At 38.8% G+C, this 20,342-nt stretch overlaps 1 protein-coding gene across 6 annotated transcripts in view; it reads right to left on the bottom strand.

Moving 5' to 3' along the window:
• Positions 1-20,342, bottom strand: part of SORCS1 (sortilin related VPS10 domain containing receptor 1) — a 719,989-nt gene that overhangs the window by 121,111 nt on the left and 578,536 nt on the right. For all 6 annotated transcript variants that reach the window (XM_036735441.1, XM_036735437.1, XM_036735435.1 and 3 more), the window contains 6 exons: positions 16,464-16,566; positions 16,160-16,236; positions 12,936-13,027; positions 11,050-11,157; positions 9,171-9,288; positions 7,477-7,607 (listed from right to left, as the gene is read on the bottom strand). In XM_036735441.1, coding sequence (XP_036591336.1) covers positions 7,477-7,607; positions 9,171-9,288; positions 11,050-11,157; positions 12,936-13,027; positions 16,160-16,236; positions 16,464-16,566 — 629 coding nt within the window. The remainder of the gene's footprint in view (positions 1-7,476; positions 7,608-9,170; positions 9,289-11,049; positions 11,158-12,935; positions 13,028-16,159; positions 16,237-16,463; positions 16,567-20,342) is intronic.

Raw genomic sequence — 20,342 nt, 5'->3', positions numbered from 1 at the left:
ATCCAGTTTGAGATGTTGAAAGGCAGTTGGAGATATGAGTTTGGAGGCCAGAAGAGAGGTTAGGGCAGGATAGGTAACTTTGACAATCATCATCATAGAGATGGTAATTAAATTCAATGGATTTGATGAAATCACCAAGTGAAGTAGTATAGCTTGGAAAAAGAAGAAGGTCCAGGACAGAACCCTGTGGGACTCCTATGGCTAGGATGTGTGATCTACATGAGGATCCAGCAAAGGAATCTGATAAAAAGTGATTTAGTAGATAAGAGAAGAACCAGGAAAGAATGGTGTCCTGAAAAACCACAGAGAAGAGAATATCAAGAGGAGAAGGTAGTGAACAACGTCAATGGCTACAAAAAGATATAGGAAAATGAGAATTGAGAAAAGGCCAATGGATTTAGAAATTAAGAGATCATTGGTAACTATGGAGAGAGCTCCATAGGGAGCCACTGCAGGTTCTTGAGGAGAGTGACAGGGTCAGACATATGCTCTAGAAATAAAAAAGTGGCAGCTGTAGGGAGAGCAAATTTGAGAAGTGAGCCATGGAAAAAAAAATATGTGTTTCTCTGTACCAAAGGCAATAACTCAGTATAATTATCAAGGAAAAATTGCATGTAGCTGATGTTTCCCTAATAAACAGCCATCACAATTTTGCTGAAAGAATGTGGGAGCACAAGGCAGGAGAGAAGAAAGGCGGGGGCATTGGTTCAGTTAGGTAAACGATCTTCAGCGAACTTCATTCAGCCGGTGTCTTCCCTTATACATGTGTGCTTGTGTGTGTGTGTGTGTGTGTATGTGTGTTATTTTGTTTTGTTTTTAATACTCTATTGCTATGTCTCTTATCCTGGGAAGGCAGATGGGAAGGCATTTACCATGTTTGTCCCAACTAACTACACAAGGGTCCATTCCTGCTTTAAGAAAATGCTAGAGATTTCATAACAGAATACCAATGGATAATCAGTGGCTAACCATTTATATCACCCCTCACCTGACACAATTTTCTGAGACCACTCTCTTTCCCCAAAAAAACATGCTCATGATAATGGCATTAGTGTCACAGAGACCATATTGCATGTTACACAGGAAGGTTTGGAGTATATTTTGAACATCTTGAAGTTGATGCTATTGAGAAAAATTTCGATCTCTCATAAGATATTCTTTGGTGCTGCCAACAGAGATAGAATCCTGGTCAGGATCAAAAGACTGAACTAAGAGGGTGAGTCTCTCATTCTTGTGACAGCCAAGTTTTTTTCTGCTACACACAAAGCAATTCTGGTGTGCATAGGACAAACCAAATTATCTTCACCAGTGTTCTTTAGTGCCCACAGTTAAATCTCAATAGAACTAATTATTAATGGCAAGTATGTTACATGTATGCAATTTCCGAGGTGGCATTTATCAATCCAAGTGAAAGGGTAAGAAGATCATAAGATTTACAATGAATACAGACTTTCGGGAACAATTCCCTCATTTTCCTGAGGTTCAGAGAGGTTAAACAAATTGCCTATGGTTGCAAGGCAGTAAATAAAAGAGCTGAGATCACAGAGAAGGCATCTGAGCCTCTGCCATGGAAAGTGTGATTCAGTCCAATAATCTCAGTATGGAGCTGGCAAAAGAAACATTACTGTCAACATCTTCTGGTCGCTCTTCCAAGACATCTGCATCAAAATAGTTAAGCTGAGCCAGGGCTGTCTGTATTCATACCATATGCTTCAAAGTCATAGCAGAAAACTGAAAGGGCTTCAGGGGGAGTTGGAGCCCTCCCTTGAGTAAAAGTCCTGTGCTAGGCACCATTCTCTCCCCATCCAGGTTTCCTGACATAACCACTCCATTGATGGGGATGGCTGTACTTTTCTCTTCTAGACTTCTCTGCAAGGAGGTTCCAGAATCCCTGTTGCCTCTGAGAACCTGGAAAGGGATGACCCAAAATCAAATATGCTTCTTGGCTTTGGAAGTATGAGCCCAGGGCACAGATGATGACAACAAATTGCTGCCTGCAATTTGGCCTTCACAGCAGAGGTACAATCACTGTGCATTAGCATAGTTTGGCTCATTGGTATGGCAGAGAATCTGCTCAACCTGGAATACTATGAGGAATGGTATGTGGGGGTTGGGGGAGAGGGAGGTATAAGCTCAGCTGAAAAAGCAAATGCCAGGCACCTGACATTTGGAATTCTGCATGGACCAGCTGGAGAAAGTACCAGATTCCAAACAGCATGGGCAAGAAGACTTGAAAATAGACTCGATGATTCCAAGAACCCTAGAACTAGTATGACTGCCTATAGACGCCCCTGTGTTCCTTTCAAGGGTTTGTTTTTACAAATGCTAGCAAATGGCAGGCAAGGTCATGCCAGGTGCAATCAGGGGAGAGGTGACTTTTCATTTCATGGCAGTAGAACACAGAACCACAAAGACTTTGAGGATTGGAAGGTACCCAAGGAAGTCATTCAGTCCAGCCTTCCAAAACCTTTTTTTTTCAATCATTCATTCAAGAAAACTACTATACATTTCCCTACCTATTCATTTGCTCTCATCTCACTAAGCTAGAACGTAAAAGGAAGGCTGGCTGCAGACGAATTCAGGAGTTGGTGCACAAATTATCATTCTCAAGAGAGTCTGGTGGAGTGAGGGAGAAAGACAAGAATAGACAGATAGAGGGAGGGAGGGCAGGAAAAAAGGAGAGAGAAGCAGGAAGGGAGAGAGATGGAGATGACTGCAATAATTATAATTGTTTTAGCACCTGCTGAAAACTCTGACTTCCTTTAGTCTGAAAGGAAAAAAAATCCCCTCAGAAGCTGAAAAGGACAGGAGGTAACTAGAGGTGAAAGATCACCAGATTCATCATTCAGAGTGAAAATGTTCTTAACACAGAATCCCCAGTTTCTCTTTGGTTTGGTTTGGGGGAAGAGCTCATGGATGAATTAAACCTTTTACTGCTGTTAATCCTCCTTGAATGGGATGGGTAGTGTTAGGGGTAAATATGAAGAAATGGTGAGTACACACATGACTAGCCTAATTTAAAGAAGTGATTTAAGCCATTGTTCCTATGCATGCATGAACCTTTCCCTCATGATATATGCATGAATAAACATAACTGGAAAAAAACCAAACAAACAAGCAAAAGAAAAAAAAATAAACCACAAGCTGGCTGTGTCAAAGACCTCTAAATTTATTAGTATATGAATTTCCTCTGACAGTCCAATGGAAACCTGCTTATGCTTTATGGTCTCAGAGAGTTTCCTGAGGCTTGAAAGGGAAAAAGGAGTTCACTGTGGTCTCATACTTTTTGGAGAAGCCTTGACCAGCCATGCTTGACTCTTTGGACTTTTCCACTATGCTTTAGCTCCATTCTCCCTCTGTCTCTACAAACCCCCTTATTGCATTGTCGAGTTCTTCCTGGAACCTTCATTTTAAGGCAGGGCCCAGATCACTCATGACTCACTCTCCAGATTTCACTGCCATGCCTTTAAGCACACATGATGCAATTACAAGTTGAAAGTAGGTACCAGAAACAATCAAGTGCAAAGAAGCATACTTTATGTGTTCCTATGGGAATAGGAAAAGTTGTCTTTATCAGTTTGATGGAATTTTAGGGATTCTAACCATTTATTGCCTAATGGATCTGCAGCACTTATCACCTCTTTTTAAAAACCTGCCAGCACTTCATATATGATACACACTTTAGTCTAAGGAGATAGTAAAAAAATCATCACCATGGTTCCATAGAGAATCGTCTCTGCAACTCAAGGGAGTTACCCCTAGCAGGTGAAAGATGAATTGCAGAGAAAAGTAAGTTTAGGGAGAAAAGCTAAATTATTTTTCTACTGGAGGTTCAGTACCCAGTAACTGTCTGATGATACATCTAGAAGAGAAAGGACATCAGGGCTATGCAGCATTGGAGATATGAATGGTCTTGGCCATGTGTGTGCCCAGAATCTGTGGCTCTCCACCTCTGTATTGTATGTGTGTTCTGCTTACTTTTCTCACTGAAATTGTATTTATTTATGGGAGAGTATGTACAAAGTTTATGGGGAAATATTTTGTTACTATTGGTCTTGTTATGATATTCCAGGACATGCCTTTGCTTTGGGCTAATTATATCAACTGGCTGCCTAGTAAATTTAAACTCTTTGGTGGTGGTAGGGTACAGTTCATGAGGAATGGGGACTCATAGAGTACATTTAATCTTCTGGTAGTAGCCCCACTCCTACCATAAGCCCAACCTGGGACTGTTAAAAGAGGATATAACTCAGAGGAGGTACTATATATATGCATATGTATGTGCCCATACATATACACATAAACTATATACCTTCATATATACTCATTCAACAATTATTTGAGTCTCCTCCCTCTATTAAGCACTGAATCTGTCCTTGTGAGAAATACAAAAAATAAGGCAAGGACCTCACAGAACTTACTTTATAGTAGGAGAGAAAAGCCATGGACTTGAATGGATATTATAGACATCAAGACGTGAAAGCTTAATAAGAGAAGTACAAAATGCTCCCAGAGTGAAATGAGAAAAAAAACACTTTCAATCAAGGGTACCATGGAAGGCTTAATGGAAGCGGTAGAATTTGAGCCATTTGGAAGGATTAGTATGAACAAAGGAATGGAGACAGGAAAATATTGTAGGGGGAGCAATAAGGAAAGAATGAGTAGTCCATTTTCCTTGAAGTGGACAGACTACATATAGAGAAGCAGTGGAAGCTAAAGCTACAACAGTTGACTGAGACCATATCATTAAAGGCCTTGAATTACAGTATAAGAAGTTTGAATATTATTTAGACAATGGTGAGCTACAAAAAGTTTGTGAGCAGTGATCAGGTGATATAATTAGTGTAGTGTTTTAGGAATAATAATCTTTATTACCATGATGGATTAGGGGGGAGAGACTGTGTTCAGAGGGACCATCTAGAAGACTGCTGAGATGATACAACATGTCCAACAAAAGTGCTCAAAGTCTGAATTAGGGTAGTAGTAGTGGAAATGGAAAAAATAGGATAGAAAATCCAGAAACAGAAATCAAAAGGCTTAGTTACTGATGGCTATAAGGACTGGACAGAGAAAGGGTGGAAATGATAACAAGGTCTGAAGATTAAATAACAAGAACGCTGGTGGTATGTTATTAATAAAAATGAGAAAGTCAGAAGGATCACAAGAAAAAAATGGGGGACAAAAAGTGAGAGGATAAATTATGTCTTAGACATGTTGGCTGAAATTTTAGTGTCACTTCTATGTGGAAATATCTGACAGATAATTTTTTAAAAATATGGATCTCAAGTTTATGAGATAGGATAGACCTTGACATATGGATTTGGGAATCGTTAACACAGATAGGACAGTTAAAGGCATGACTGTCGATAAGATTGCCATAAGAGCTAAGGAGTAGAGAAGAGAACACTAAAACAAAACCCTGGAGAATCCTCATATTTAACAAATAAAAGGGGAATATGAATCAGAGAAAGAGATGAAGAAGGAAATGATAAAGGAGTTGAAGAATCAGGAAAGAAAAGTGTTATGGAAGTCAAGGAAGAGAAGGTTTAAGTTAAGAAGGTATGGTAAATAGACTGAAATTCTTCAGAGCATTCAAGGAGGATGAAGTCTTATAAAAAGTCATTTAATTGGATAATTAAGAGGTAAATGGACCATAGCACAATAGTATGTAAAGCTGGAAGGGATCATGGAGATGGCCTATCTTATGATTTTTACAGATGAAAAATAAAGTTAAGGAAAGGGGGAATGGCACCCCAAATCCCAAAGATAAGTGGCAGAGCCAGAACTAGGTTATCTGAATCGATGCCACATAAGTTAGGCGTAATCTACCATTGACTATCAAGTAGTTCTGTTTTGGATATATTTGAGTTTGAGACATCTCCAGGGCAGGTAGTTTGAATTGGCCAAAGGCATTTACCGATATTAAACTTGAGAACAGGAGAAAGTATGGGATTGTAATGATAAATAATTCTGAGTCATCCAGATAGAAATGATAAATGAACTCATGGGAAGTGATGATGGGGGTGGGAGAGAGAAAGAGAAAGAGACAGAGAGAGAGAGAGAGAGAGAAAGAGAGAGAGAGAGAGAGAGAGAGAGAGAGAGAGAGAGGGGACAAAAACATAATGGATGATGAAACTGAGAAAAAGCAGTCAGAGATGTAGGAGGAAAGCCAGGAGGGAATAGTATTACAAAAATCTTGAGGGGAGAGAGAATCCAAGAGGAGAGTAATAATGACCAACAAAGTCATGTATCAGAGAGGAAAAGAAAGATGAGGAAAAGATAATCAAATCTTTCAACTAAAAGATCATTGTTAACTTTAGAGAGAATGTTTTCAGTTAAATGATGAGAACAGAAGTCAGACTTCAGGGGGATGAGAAGTGAGTGAGAGGAAAGGAAGCAGAGATAATGCATGTAGACAGTTTAATCTATGTGTTTGTCTAAGAAATAGAGGAGAAAGATATAAAAGACCTTTTAGATGATAATAGTGTCATCTTTTCCTTCATGATCAATAAAACCAGGGAAAATTCTTAAGGAGATGCAACGGTAATTAAAGTGGAACTTTTTTTTAATGTTTTCTCTTTTGGAGCACTTAGGTAATCAAGTGTCTTTGATGAGTCTGGCCTTTGTTTCTTTGATTAAATCAGGAGACTTTGAGGACCTGCTTACTTCAAGGGAAAGCCTAGTTCACATAGGTTTGACATGGTTGCGACACCCTTTGACCCTGAACTGGGTATATAGACTCAGAGGCTAGCATTTTGCTTGGGGCTGTCACTCACTGGAAGAGTATTGTGTGATTTGACCAGAAGAGACTCTGGGTAGCCGTTAAGATCCACCCCCGCCAGCTTGAAAATCCAGATGTTGGTGCTTCTCTGGTAACTATGCATATTACTATTTGGTTTGACAGAAATGTTGATCTGTTTATATTGTCTCTGTTTGTAATTTCTGTTTGTATTCCCTCTGAAGTTCAGGGTTCTGCCTTTTCCCCCTGAACTAAGGGAATGATTTTATATATATATATATATATGTTTGATTAAAGTGAGGTTGTTAACCCCTTAAAGTTGCTTTCCTTAGAAAAGTAGATCAAAGAATCTGTGCTAGCAGCCCTCCTGTGTGCTGGTGGTATCAGTCTTACACAACCACAGTAGTGGCAAGCAGCATTGTTGTTACAGGAGAAAGGGATAGGGAGAACTTAACTCCAAGAATATGAACACTAAAACCCTTCTCTCTACTTTCCTGTTAGTAGTTATAAGGGTGAAATTGATACTTGCATCCAGGAGACTGCCTTACTCTATACTACATCCTTTTCTCAACAAGGTGCATTCTGGGGGATTCATTCCATAGGCCCTAAAGTATTGTAATAATGCTGATGCATCTAATATATACACAAATACAGTAAATTGACAATATTACCTTGTACCTATACTTCACTCATGCAAAAGGTAAAATGAACATGCAAAAGGAGAGGGGAAAGCTCACCAATCAAAATCGGCCTCTGTACAGACACATGGTTCAGAAGCCATGGCTCCCGCATACTTTCCCTGCATGCATTTCTTTTCTGATTTACGCTTTTTGTATATCCTCTTGGCTCCCATAATGCATGCCTCTCCCTATGAAGGAAAACAGAGATCCTAAATAATCATGCTACCTACTTCTGGTAGCAGTACAATTGAGTTCTGACTAGACTTCAGTATAGCATTAAGTTACAGGGTATTGATTTTTAATTGGTATAGCTAGGTCCTAATTACTGTGAACAATACTAATAACCCTGAAGTGGTTGCATTATTTGAATTCACATGGTGTATTTCCAGTGGGCTGGAGTCAATTACCATATTTTACATAAGTGGAATTTTGAAGAGTGGAATTCAAATATATGCAGCCACTTCAGGGGATTCATCATTCAGACTAATAGGGACCTTGCTATATTTCCAAAAGGAATCCAATCTCTAAAGGGAATTTCCAATAATCTGACATTATAGAGCAACAAAAATATTCCAAAATAAACCTGAAAATTAGTAAGAGCAAATATATTAACTATATCATGATGTAAAAGCTGAATGGATTATGCAGACATGTTTTAGAGATGCATAATCCCCATTATGCCCCATTATTACATCTCTGATCACATGACCTTATGGCAATAATTTCATATCTTTCTTAATAATGAGAAAATGGTATGCAGTATTCTTAAAAAGAATCACATTAAAACCTAAAACAACTTAATGACAATGTATGCCAACGTAGATATATCATCCATATTGAAATCTACCATGATTTTCTTTTAGCTTCTGAACACAACTGTGACCCAATATCCTTTGAAATTCAATACAAGCAGGCTATCAAATCCAGCTTCTTAGTGACTGGAAATTCAGTGCAAAGTTTGATTTAATCCACTTCTATTTGCCTTCTTTGGGCTAACTCGCTCTATCAGAATCTATAGTGCATTTACATGTAAATACATCACTTAGATTGTACTTTGAGTATATAACATACTAATTCCTAAATACAACAATGATTTTATATTAAGATCCTTTTCAGTCTCTTGTAGAACCCTATAATTTTTTCTTCCTATATAGATCAGAGGAGGGAGGGATCATATAGTATGAGATGAGTTATCAAGGCCAAGACAAGGGGCAATTCCTTATTAATAAGTCTGTACTCCTTGCACCTAAATTATCTTGGAAGGAGCAGAAAGATATTGCATAATACAAGGGAATTAGGATAATAAAAAGTGCTCCTTTGGTTCCACTTACCAGTTTAATATCATTGTTTTATGCCTGTTTTTGCACTGTTGGATAAAGCTGAAGCTCCCCTCTCCAGCCCCCCTCCCACAGCCAGATGACATGCCCAGACAAATTATGCTCGGATCTTGGTGCTGAGTTGGTATTTCATTTTGAGTTGTAAGTCTAAGCCAAGCATATTTGAATTTTATCTCATTATATCTCAGCATAATAAAAACAGAAATGACTTCACAACAAGCTATAAAGACTTAGTTTGTTCACTCCTGTGGAACACAAAACACATATGGAAGCACCAGACAGGAAATATGGCTTCGATAACCCCAACTGCCTCCCCACTTAGCTGTCAGGAAGAATATACAACCCTGATGACTCTGTGGTACATCTTTCCCCAATTTCAGGCAAAGCTCCAACCTGAGCCCTCTTTCCACTTACCTGGCTGTGCAGCTGCCATGGTCTGTAGTCTTCCTCAGCACACCGCCTATCAAATATAGACTTGTAGTCTACTTTGACCAGTTGCCATTCAGAACGATGGCTGAAGTGTCCAAACACTCTACAGAGCACAGCAATGGGGAGTATAGGTGTGTTAGACTATCAATAAGTATTGCTTCCCATTGAGTCAATGCCTATCAACTCTGAGATCCTGGTTGCTACTCTATTGTAATCTCTGTACTGACCTCTCTCAGGCAGCTGAAACTCAACCCTCTTTTTTGCCTGCCACTAGCTAACACTAGATCCCTGTCCCCAGAGCCATAATACACTTCCACATTTTAAGGTCTTCAGAGAAAGAGCCACGATTTTGGCTGGGCATTGCTGATCATGTGTCGTCAAAAGGTGAATGATTTGCTTTCTCACTTGGTGTGCTCTGTAGCATTTGCTAAATAAATAGATAGATAGATAGATAGATAGATAGATAGATAGATAGATAGACAGATAGATGGAAAAAGCCAAAGTTTAAAACAAAGAAAAACTATCTACATTTTCCCTCAGACAAAATAAAGTTGTGTGTTGAATAATTTGTATTTTTGATAGTAAATGAAAATGTGCTAGGACAAATTCAAACACACGTAGCTTCACTATTGAAACTTTTTGCCTAGCAAAGGCCAATATGTGTTAATATTATTTCAGTATGTTTCCCTTGCTCAGTTTTCTGTTATGAGGTACAAATTGCATTTTTATATTTTGAAAACTTGAATACATGCTTTCAAAGTCCAGATTCACCTGTCATTAATGATATATTTCTCAAATTACTAATTGTGATTTATTGGGTAAAGAAAGACCACAGCAACATTTCAAATATGTCTCCTGTTTGTGTTAGAAGTATGTATGGTTGGTGACAGGATCAGAAAAAAAAAGGAAAAAATGCTCCATTTTAACAAAGGAACTTATTTTCTCATACTCAAAATGGCATGCATTCACGTGTGTTACTCTGTCTGCATGTCTGTAATGATTCAGAGTTGCAGGCTACTAAAAATGGTTTGAATTTAAAAAGCATGAATATCTATTGTAAGGCTAGAAAAGATTTTTGATGACACACTTCTTCATTTTGGGGTGTGAGGCATGGATTTGTGATTTCCTCAATGCAAGGACTCCTACTAGGTAATAAATAGCTAGCACTTATATAGCTCTTTAAAGTTTGCAAGAAGCTTTAAAATATTGTTTCATTTTAGGTGCTATTATTATCTCTATTCTACACTTGAGTAAGCTGAGGCAGAGAGGTTAAGTGACGGTGCCTGGTAGTTGTCTGAGGCCAGATATGAACTCAAGCCTTCCTGATTCCGAGCCTAGTGTTTGGTCCATTGTACCACCTAGCTGCCTCTTGTACAGAAACTTCTACCAGTGAAAGCTGGCAAATCATCCGTCAATCAAAGTTGCCTGGGGTATTGAGAGGGTAAGTGACTTGCCCGTGATTACAATGCTTGTGTGTGTGTGTGTGTGTGTGTGTGCGCGTGCGTGTGCGTGTGCATGTGTGTGTGTGCATGTGCATGTGTGTGTATCAAGAGGCAATGCTCGTCCCTAGGGTTTCGTGGCTCAAAGGTTAGCCCTCTCTCATTCTTAATATTATACTTTTTAATTACCGGGAAGAAGTAAAAAATGGGAGATGGTTACCTTTTGTCTGATCATATTGGCTCTCCTCGCTATGTAGTGTAGAGTCATTTCTACCGATTTTACACATAAAACCAAATTTCTCTTCAATCATAGGGAGGCCTTAGAAAGCAGCTCTAGAAGCTTTAACCTTAACCACCTGGTGAAAACTATCTAAGCATCTATCTTGGGCAAGGCTGAAAAATATAGGAACTTTTCACAGACTTACGTCATGATTAGGGTCTCTTCTCCAGGCTCACCCAGGACTCCATCCACAAAAAGAGGGATGGAAGTGAAACTGTATTTACTCCATGATCTCCCTTCATCAAAACTTAACCTAGTGGCAAGAAATACAGAAATAGATAATTAAACTAATTAATTAAAGATTCTCCCCTCCCCTAAAAAATGAGGAGGAGTAAATTAGGTGATTTTTAAAGTCAAAGGAACATAGGCAAACTGATACTTAGAGGTCACAAATTATGCTTAACTTCATCTATAGAGAGAGGCACAATAGGGCTGCTTATTTAAGACCCGGGCATGTTAGACTATCCCTACCAGGGAAAATAATGCTGAAAGGGAATAAGATGTATTAAAGAAGAAAACTTTTGGCAGACATACTCTTATGAAATTTTAGACCTCAGTAAGATGTTCTCCACAATCCCACTACAACTCAAATAAAGGCATGGTAGGTAGTTAGGAAAATTTGGCTTCCAAGGAGGCCAAGACACGTGGCTACATACAGGGATGGCTTTCAACCAAAAGTGCATCTCTTAAATACCATGGCTACACTTATTCTTTCATTTCACACTTATCTATTGTAGATAATATGTAAGGTTCTGATTTCCAAGTGACCTTCCCCAATCCATCCCTAAGCCAGATGGGTACACTTCTTCTTTTGAATTGTCATACTATGTTGTATTTCTCATTCTATTATACTGTATTTTGTATCCTATTCCATGTGTGTTTCTATGCCCTGATACTTCTGATAAGTTGTAAATTCTTTGAGGGTAGGTCTCTAGTCTTAATCACCTCTGAATCTCCATCAGTACAGAAAACCATATCTTGTACATTAAAGGTACTTAATACATATTTTTGAATGAATGACCTAACCCTGACCACCTTCATTTTAATGTCATTGAATATCTTAGCTTATCTCTGTTAGGTTTTATATTTGTTATGTGACTATATACAAAGGTTAGAATCTCAGAGATATCTGAGAGAGTGGACAGAAAATAACGGCTTGTTAACATCTTTTTACTCATAGCCTATGGTTTGCCAACCATCTGGCTACATTCCCTAAAGCCTTCCTTTCTTCTTGCTGAATGGGCCTGAGACCCAAGTCTTTGCTTAGCAGTGGGTCTAGTACTTCTGTATTCTGTTCCCCAACTGAAATCATGATACTCTATTTGCAGCATTTAAATAGTTCACTGCCACAGCAACTCATAGTGGTATTGCAAACAGGATTATGACTTGAACAGAGGCAGAGCAGCTGAGATCCTCTTTTATGAAAGCAGGAAGAAAACCATGGGAAACCCTGGGACTCTAAACCTGTCCCTTATACATAAGCACAATTCAAAGGCATTTCATTTGTCCTTGGGTATAAGCCATAGCTCAAGGGGCTCAGGACCACTGCCCAGGCAAGAGGGATAGAGACATTGAGAACCTAGGGTTAGGTATAACATGCACAGAACAGGAGATGGGACTTGTAGAGACAAGTGACTGAGAATCGTTGTAATTCTAGCTAGTTCCATTTGGGGAAAACTGACTGTAAGAGGTTAACTACAAGGAGTTAAGACTCCTCAAAAAATATATCTGGGGATCTTCATTGATACATCCTCTCACCCATAATTCTGTTGGAGTGGGAAAGGAATTGTCATATCTGAAAACCATAATTGATTTTTTCTTTTACCCCAAGGGCAGACTTTTTTTCCTTTTTTTGTGAAACTGCATTCAACAGTCTCACTTTAACGGAGCAAGGGTGTAAATTATGTTCTGATGGATTCTGGCGTTTTACTACAAACACCAGCACAATCTGTCTGCTGATAGCAAGACTCTGGAATGGGTTTTTGCAGCTCAGAATGATCAACACTGTGTCACAGCAGGCAGCACCATTACCAGAGATGTCGGATTGGCAGAGATGTGTGTTTCATAGCAACCAAGACCCCACCTTGATCCAGGTATAGAACACTATGCTCTTCTTCAAAGATCTAGAAAAAAAGAACAACACAGAAAAATTGATATATCTACTTCATCCATTTATCAAAGATTAAATGCAGAAGAAGATTCCAATCAATAAATCAACAAGATTTTATAGCGATAATTCTCCCCTATTTACTCTCCACCCTCAAACGTCAGGAAGGGCTTAAAGTCACAGAATGGACTTTTTATTTAAAGTTGGAAAGGATTATATAGGGATTATGTTTTATCTAAGTTCTCCTTTTTCCAAGATACCAATTGGATCACCATACAGTGTAGGAGGAAGAGAATTAGATTGAAGTAAGACAACAAAATTCAAATCCTATCTCTGCCACTTACCACCCATATGAAGTTGGAAAATGAATTAAACAAAAAAAAACTTTATTAAGTGCTTACTATATGCCAGGCATTGTGCTAATAACTAGGGGTCTAAATATGGGCAAACAAGAGAGCCCCTGTTCTTAAGGAACTTACATTCCAATGGGAGAAGGCAACACACATTAGAAAATTAAAATGAAAAGTGGAAAGGAGTTTGCTGAGGGCACATGCACGAGGCTGGCCGGGAAGGGAAGTGATAACTAGGTTCTGGGCAAGATAAGGTAAAAGGTCACCAATTAGAGACAGGTCACTTCACATCTCTGGACCTCAGTTCCTCATCTGTGAAACAGAGGGATTAGCCTCAATGACCTCTAAGATCCCTTCCATCTCTAAACCTACAAGGCTGAGATGTCTAACTATCAAGCAGTTAGTTACATGACTTGCTCAAGACCACACAGCTTAGTTAGTGGTGAGGCTAGGATTAGAACTTTGAAGTCTCTTGACTTAGAGTCTGGTGCTTTCCCCCTCCACTTCTGCTATTGAAAAGTTGAAAAGTTTTCTTGACGGGAAGCATCCTTGACAAGTGTGCTATTATCCTGCCAAACCATGAGGTGGCTCAATTGGAAATAGGACAGCTGGGGTCCATTCCTCTGTTCCCAACATGTGCTGTGTGTCATCCCTCAAAATGAAGAGTAACTACTTCTCTGCCTGAAGTGGCATTCAAAGAGTGGGAGAATACCCAGTAATCCTTGCTAAAGCAGATGGCCACTCTAACCTTACAAAAATATTGCTCAGAGATCATCAAATAAAGGGCACTTCTCAGATACAGATGTTGTGCCTCAGCATGCAGGCTCAGGAGATCTCCCCAGTGAGGTAGGATGAACATTTTACATAACAAAAGATAAGAGTAGCACAGTGTTCTAGAAATGTTTTCTGTTTGGATAGCATTATTCTTTGGAAGGAAGGGATGCAGGGGCAGGGTGGGATGAGGAATCACAATATCCTCAATCTCTTCTCAAATTTCCCTCCCAGAGACCACTTCATTAATCTCACTCTCATGCACATCTATATATTCCTATGCACACCTATATATCAGTCTCTAAGTTTAAACGCTTTTTTATTTTTTGAAGTACTTTTCTTTCCTCCGAGCCCCAAGTAGCAGAGTTTTGTACCTATAAATGTTCTGGATCCAAGAGCTGGCAGAGAAAGTCTAAAACAGGTCACCCTCAGCAGGAAATGCAATGCAGAGGATTCTCACTGTTGAGTGCACTCACCTGCATGTTAGATTTCAATTTATGATGCTAGTTATTGTATGATAATTAAACGTCAGTGGGTTATTAAAACATATTTATTGAAGTGTAACAACCACGCATTAGACACATATCTTGTTATGATTGCTAAACCTCATTAAGTGCCTGTTTTATAAGCAATGGATACCTAATTTACATGCAGAAGACAGACAGGAGGCATTTGAGCTAAACACATTGGTTTAAAGCGATTCCATTTCTACTTTTCCTGACATATGCACTCTGATGGTTATTACTCTGTCTTGTGCACATGAGATTTAAACATTTCAGAACACCACCTGTGTAATGGCTATTTCTTTATGCAGCAATTCTTACAATGTTCTGTCTTCAAGGCAAACGGAATTTATGGAGGTAACGCAGAGTGAGGCTTATAATCAGGCCCTTCAGGCTTCAGGCTCCATGAACAACAAAACCATTGGGTTTTCGACTTTGTTTTATGAGAAAATTTCATTCTGATTTAATTTGGTTTCATTGTCACTTACAGATTTTCCTCTTAATAAAAACCAAACTAAGTTAACAAATGAATACTAAATAAAACTGACTGGGATTATTATAGTTATTATTGGCTTCTGAAGCCTCTACTAAAACTCAACTCCAATGCTTTGTTTTGGATTGGAGGCAAGCCTAGATTCTCAAAGGTTATTATTCCAAAGGTACACCAACCTGAAAGTCTTCAGATACAGGCTGTATAATGAACTGCACATGTCTGTTGTCCATGGAACAGTATTACCAAGTTCAGATATGCAAATCACTATCACTCAACAAACATTTATTGCATCTACTAATGTGCCGGGCACAGTGCAATGTGTTGGGAAAACAAATCAAAAAGTAAGACAGCCCCCTGTCTCGAGGAGCTTCATATATAATCCTTGGATACAAGGTGATAGATTTATATGGATTTATTTTAATTTTTGGTGAAAATCTTTAAAAAAAATTAACTAGGTGTCCATGATCTTATTCAGGCTAGAAGTACAGCAGCTACTAATGAACCTGATCTCAAGACTGATATGTATGGAATTTTTAACCTGCTCTGTTTTTCTGCCTGGGCCAGTTCAGTCATCCTTAGGCTACCTGTTGCACCTCCACTCCTAGGGGCTCAACATATTGGTGCCAGACTAATTTCAGACATCCGATCAGCTTTATCCCTACTGTAACTCAGAACTCCCAAAATCAAGTGATTCACCAACCTCAACATCTGCAAAAGTAGGTATTCTAGGTCTGTACCACCATTCCTAGTTGGTGAAAGTCATTTATGAAAAAAAAATTACATACTAAGAGGTTGAGAGGTGAGTACAATCAAAATTGGTATAACTTATGCACCCACTGATGAATTCAAAGCATCTTTAAAGCCCTAACGTATTATTTTGAGACCTTAGGCTCTCTTTCACAATGGAAATGTAAAAAAGGAAAATTCAAACAGGCATATGTATGTGCAGGAGAATAATTTCCTGGAAGCAGGACTGTTAGTGGAAGACACATGGCTCTTTGTCCAACAGGGACCTCACTCAAGTCATTTACCTGCCTCCAGGTGTTCCCGGCATCTGAAGACACAAACATACTGATATCATTGTCAGACAGCTCAGATCCAATGTTACCTGGAAAGAGAATATCATCCTTAGAGGAGGGGGCATTTTATAAAAGAGTTGCATGAACCTCATTTATTAGCACATTAGAATCTCTCACACTATTTCAGAGTAAAAATACATAGCTGAGTGGAGATAACTGTTGTAATGAAGCAGTATGTTTTTCCCCTTTCCAGTTTGCTCATCGAAAACCAAGGTGTTCTTCACAACAGGAATAAAGCCAAGAGAAACCCTCTTACCCGAAGCCACTATGATGCTGGGAGCTGTGTCACGGCTGGCAATGTTTCCAGAGGTGTATGGGTTGTCAGAGACCTTTAAATGAAGATGCAGGGAACAGTATGGCTGTAGAAAGAACAAAGGCACCATAGAAACAAGGGTATTTAAGTAGTCTACTGAAAGTCTGGATTTCTAGCAGTGGCCAGGTCCTGTGCTAAGTTCTACCTTAATGACAATATCCATCTCAACGCCATATGGCTGATAACTTGACTTTGAGGGGCAGCGTTGAACATTTGATCCTGACGATCGTAAAAATGCCTATGGGAAGGATCAAACTGAATTCAAACAAGCTTTAAAAATTCAATCAATATAGTACTGGGATAGCATTACAGCTAGTATTATTCAACATAGACGCTATCCTAATAAACAGGTGGTACTTGCAGTAACAATTTCAATGAAATTTTAAGCAACTTTTACAATTTCTCCCTGAGTTTTTATCATGTCCCTTGATTAAAATATCAGCAGTTTTCAAAAAAGCACAATAAATCTTATAGGCATTTCCTTAAGAAGTGCTTTGCTACTAAGTCGTCAAAAATACAAGTTTGTGCTTGAAACCCCCACTCCTTTTCTTCCATCAGGATGATTACTTTCTAATCTTATCAGCGTAGGTTTTTGGAATCACCACTGTAGCTCCATTATTACTTTTATTCTGCTCTGTCAGAGTTACAACCAGGAAAAATTCAGAGCGCAGCAGAGATACAATGATTAAATTTATATGGGACAGGGTAAATGGCAAACTAAAAATGAATGAGGAAGATAGAAACAAAAAAGGCAGAGGAGTTGGAATGTGGCACTGAATTAGAGTAGTGGTCTTCAGCTACCAGCAGCATAGAGACTCAGACATAGGCTCTCTTCTGCCTGAAAGTTTCCTATTCAATTAAAAAAAAGACAAAGAAAAAAAAGGATTTCCATGTTATCATGTCCTACCATAATTATAAAGGCCAGAATGTTAACTGAGATGGGATAGATGAGGCTTTGCCCCAGATCATCAACATCAGGGAGGAAGTTATGCATTCTGGGGTGTAGGTGTATCCTCCCCAGAAGGTGACACTTTCTCCCCACAGTGGTTATTTTCTTAAGCCTTGCCTCATGTTGTATTTTCCTGGCCAAAGATGCTGTGTGGCATTCCACTCAAGATTCTGATGCTATAGTATCCCTCTCTCAGGGCCTTTCTCCTCAACACACAAAAATGTTGGGCACTCTGAGGGATAGATGCCCCAACTCCCATTATGGATGAAACCATGCTCAGACTTTCCTTTTTGTCACCATCATGGTACTCCTGAAAATGTGCCATTCCTGTATTTCTATTTAATTAGTGTTGCTGTTTTGTGTTTTTTTATTGAATTTTAAATTTTAATTATTATGAAATTTAAAATAAAAACAGACATGAATATTTATGTATACAAAGAATAGAAAATTAGCATTGCATTTGAAATCATGAATTTCCATAATATACAAATTGGCTTTTTAAAAGTATATAATAAATTCAACATGTTAGATTCAAAGATATCTTGCTTGTCTATGTCTTTTCCGAACTTCATTTAATTTGTCTGTGATTCCTATTTTTTTTTATTTATTTCCCTGGTGAGAGTCTAGTTATGGGAAGGCAGGAACCACCCAGGAAATTTCTTCTACGTGAATGACAATGACAGATACAGAAAGAGGAATTGGGAATTTGATAAGGATTTTTTTTTAATTGAAGTGAGATATTTTAACAATTGCACATATATTTATGCGTATGTGCACATATATGCACGTATACATGTATGTGTGTATGCATATATGTGTGTATATATGTATGTGTGTATATATATATAATATCTATAATATACATTGTTGTTCAGTCGTTTAGTCATGTCTGACTCTTCATTTCCCTGTGGACTATATCATCCATGGAGTTTTCTTGGTAATGATACTGGAGGGGTTTGTCATTTCCTCCTCCATTGGATTAAGGCAAACAAAGGTTAAGTGCCTTGCTCAGGGTTACACAGCTAGTAAGCGTCTGAGGCAACATTTGAACTCAGGTATTCCTGATTTCAGGCCAAGCACTCTGTTCATCAAGTCATCTAGTTGCCTCTATGTGTGCTTATGTTTACATGCACACACGCATATGTATACACACATATATTTAATTTACAAATGGAGGAATCATCCCTTTAACTTTCAACTCTGGGCAATTTTGGGTCTAAAGGCTAATCATAGAGCTGAGGCCTCTGATCTCCTCCCAAGAAGTTAACAGCATGAGGCATAACAAATAGGATGATGGGGCATGAGGGTTGGGACACACGTGGAGTGTCACACTGAGAATGCAACCACACTCTGGAATGACTGGCAACCTCCACTGAAGAGGTGCCTTTACTGGAATTTTCTGACTACTCCTCTTCTGTGGAACCAGCGTGCAGCCCAATCACTTAAGATCCCCACAGGTCTACGGACATCTGATCCAGGGCATTGTGTTGATGTGCAAACTAGGAATGCCATTAAAAGGAAGCTGACTTTTCTCATTCCTGACTGCTGTGTGGTATGGTTGCCATGGCTTTTGGCTGCCTGGATCTGCTATTATAAGAGGCACTGATGCCAGCTTGAGTAGAAACATTAACAAATGATCTTTGCAGTGCTCTTTCCTCTGCACTCTCATTTGTGGTCCTGGATTGCCCCCAGCTGGTACAAGGAGAATGTTCTGTGACTTTTCTTTTATTCCCCTCTGCATCAAAGTACAGAGTCTACATAAATACTTGGGAAATCATCTTCCAGCCCCTGAATGATGATCTGAAAAGGAAGACAAACTAAAACTCAATGATTTGGCAGCCCTCCTTTTCAGGTGAGTATGGATTTCAGTGCAGTAGACACTCCCAGTGACAACTACCTTCAACAACATAGATCACAATCCAATAATTAAAAATCTAAATTGCTTTATCCTCAGACTAGCTAAGTGACTTGCCCATAGTTAAACAGTAAATATATATATTGGAGGTAGATTTGAACCTAGTTCTGCCAGAATCCAAATCCAGTACTGTACTACATCATACATTTTGGAAGCCTTGTCCATGGTAGCAGCTGTTATTCTGTATGTCAAGAAATACTCCCAGAAGAAGACAGGAATTCAGTTCCCATCATGCTGGTTATTAGAAAATTCGTGAACATTCTTCTCTCTCCTCACCATCAAGAAGAAGCAGAGATAGAAAACTGAGAATATTAATCACATAATAACTCCAGAAACTGACTTAGTAAAGAAGCCACATTAGCAATCTTTTGGGGTGCTGTAGAGGAAAGACAGAGTAGTCCCAAACAAAATGGCCCTCTTCCCTCACTCACCCCCACTGTAATCAGTGATATTTAAGAGGTATTTCTATATTATCAAGCAGCTAATAAATCAAATATTGAATATCTACTGTGTATCTAGTCCTTTTCTAGTTAGAGAGCTAAAGCTCGTTGGATCTGGAAGGTGCCTTAAAAATTATTTAATCTTGCTATTCAGACCAGGAAATTGGGGCCCACATAGATTTGTCTATGATAATACAGGTTGTCAGTGTTGAGATAGGATGAAATTCAGGTCTTTAAACTTCCTACTCAAACTTCTTTCTTTAAGTTGCCTTTATTTTCTTCATGCAGAGATCCAAAGAGATTGAAGAGGTGGACCCTGCCCACTAAAGACACAGAAGAACCTCCAGCCTGCAGTCACAATCTTTATGTATTTTCACCCTAGTACCAGTTTGTCCCTTACAGTCAGGAGGACCAAGGACCAGTATTCCATCTATTAAGAATAAGTCTGAAGTAAGGAATGGATTTAGAATTACCATATTTGCAAACTGTATGATCACGGGGCAGCAGATATTGTGAGA

Source organism: Trichosurus vulpecula, chromosome 8 (assembly GCF_011100635.1).
Source record: "Trichosurus vulpecula isolate mTriVul1 chromosome 8, mTriVul1.pri, whole genome shotgun sequence".
NCBI classification, from domain to species: domain Eukaryota; kingdom Metazoa; phylum Chordata; class Mammalia; order Diprotodontia; family Phalangeridae; genus Trichosurus; species Trichosurus vulpecula.
The sequence above is the reverse complement of the archived record's forward strand: the minus strand, read 5'-3'. Positions and strand labels throughout refer to the sequence as shown.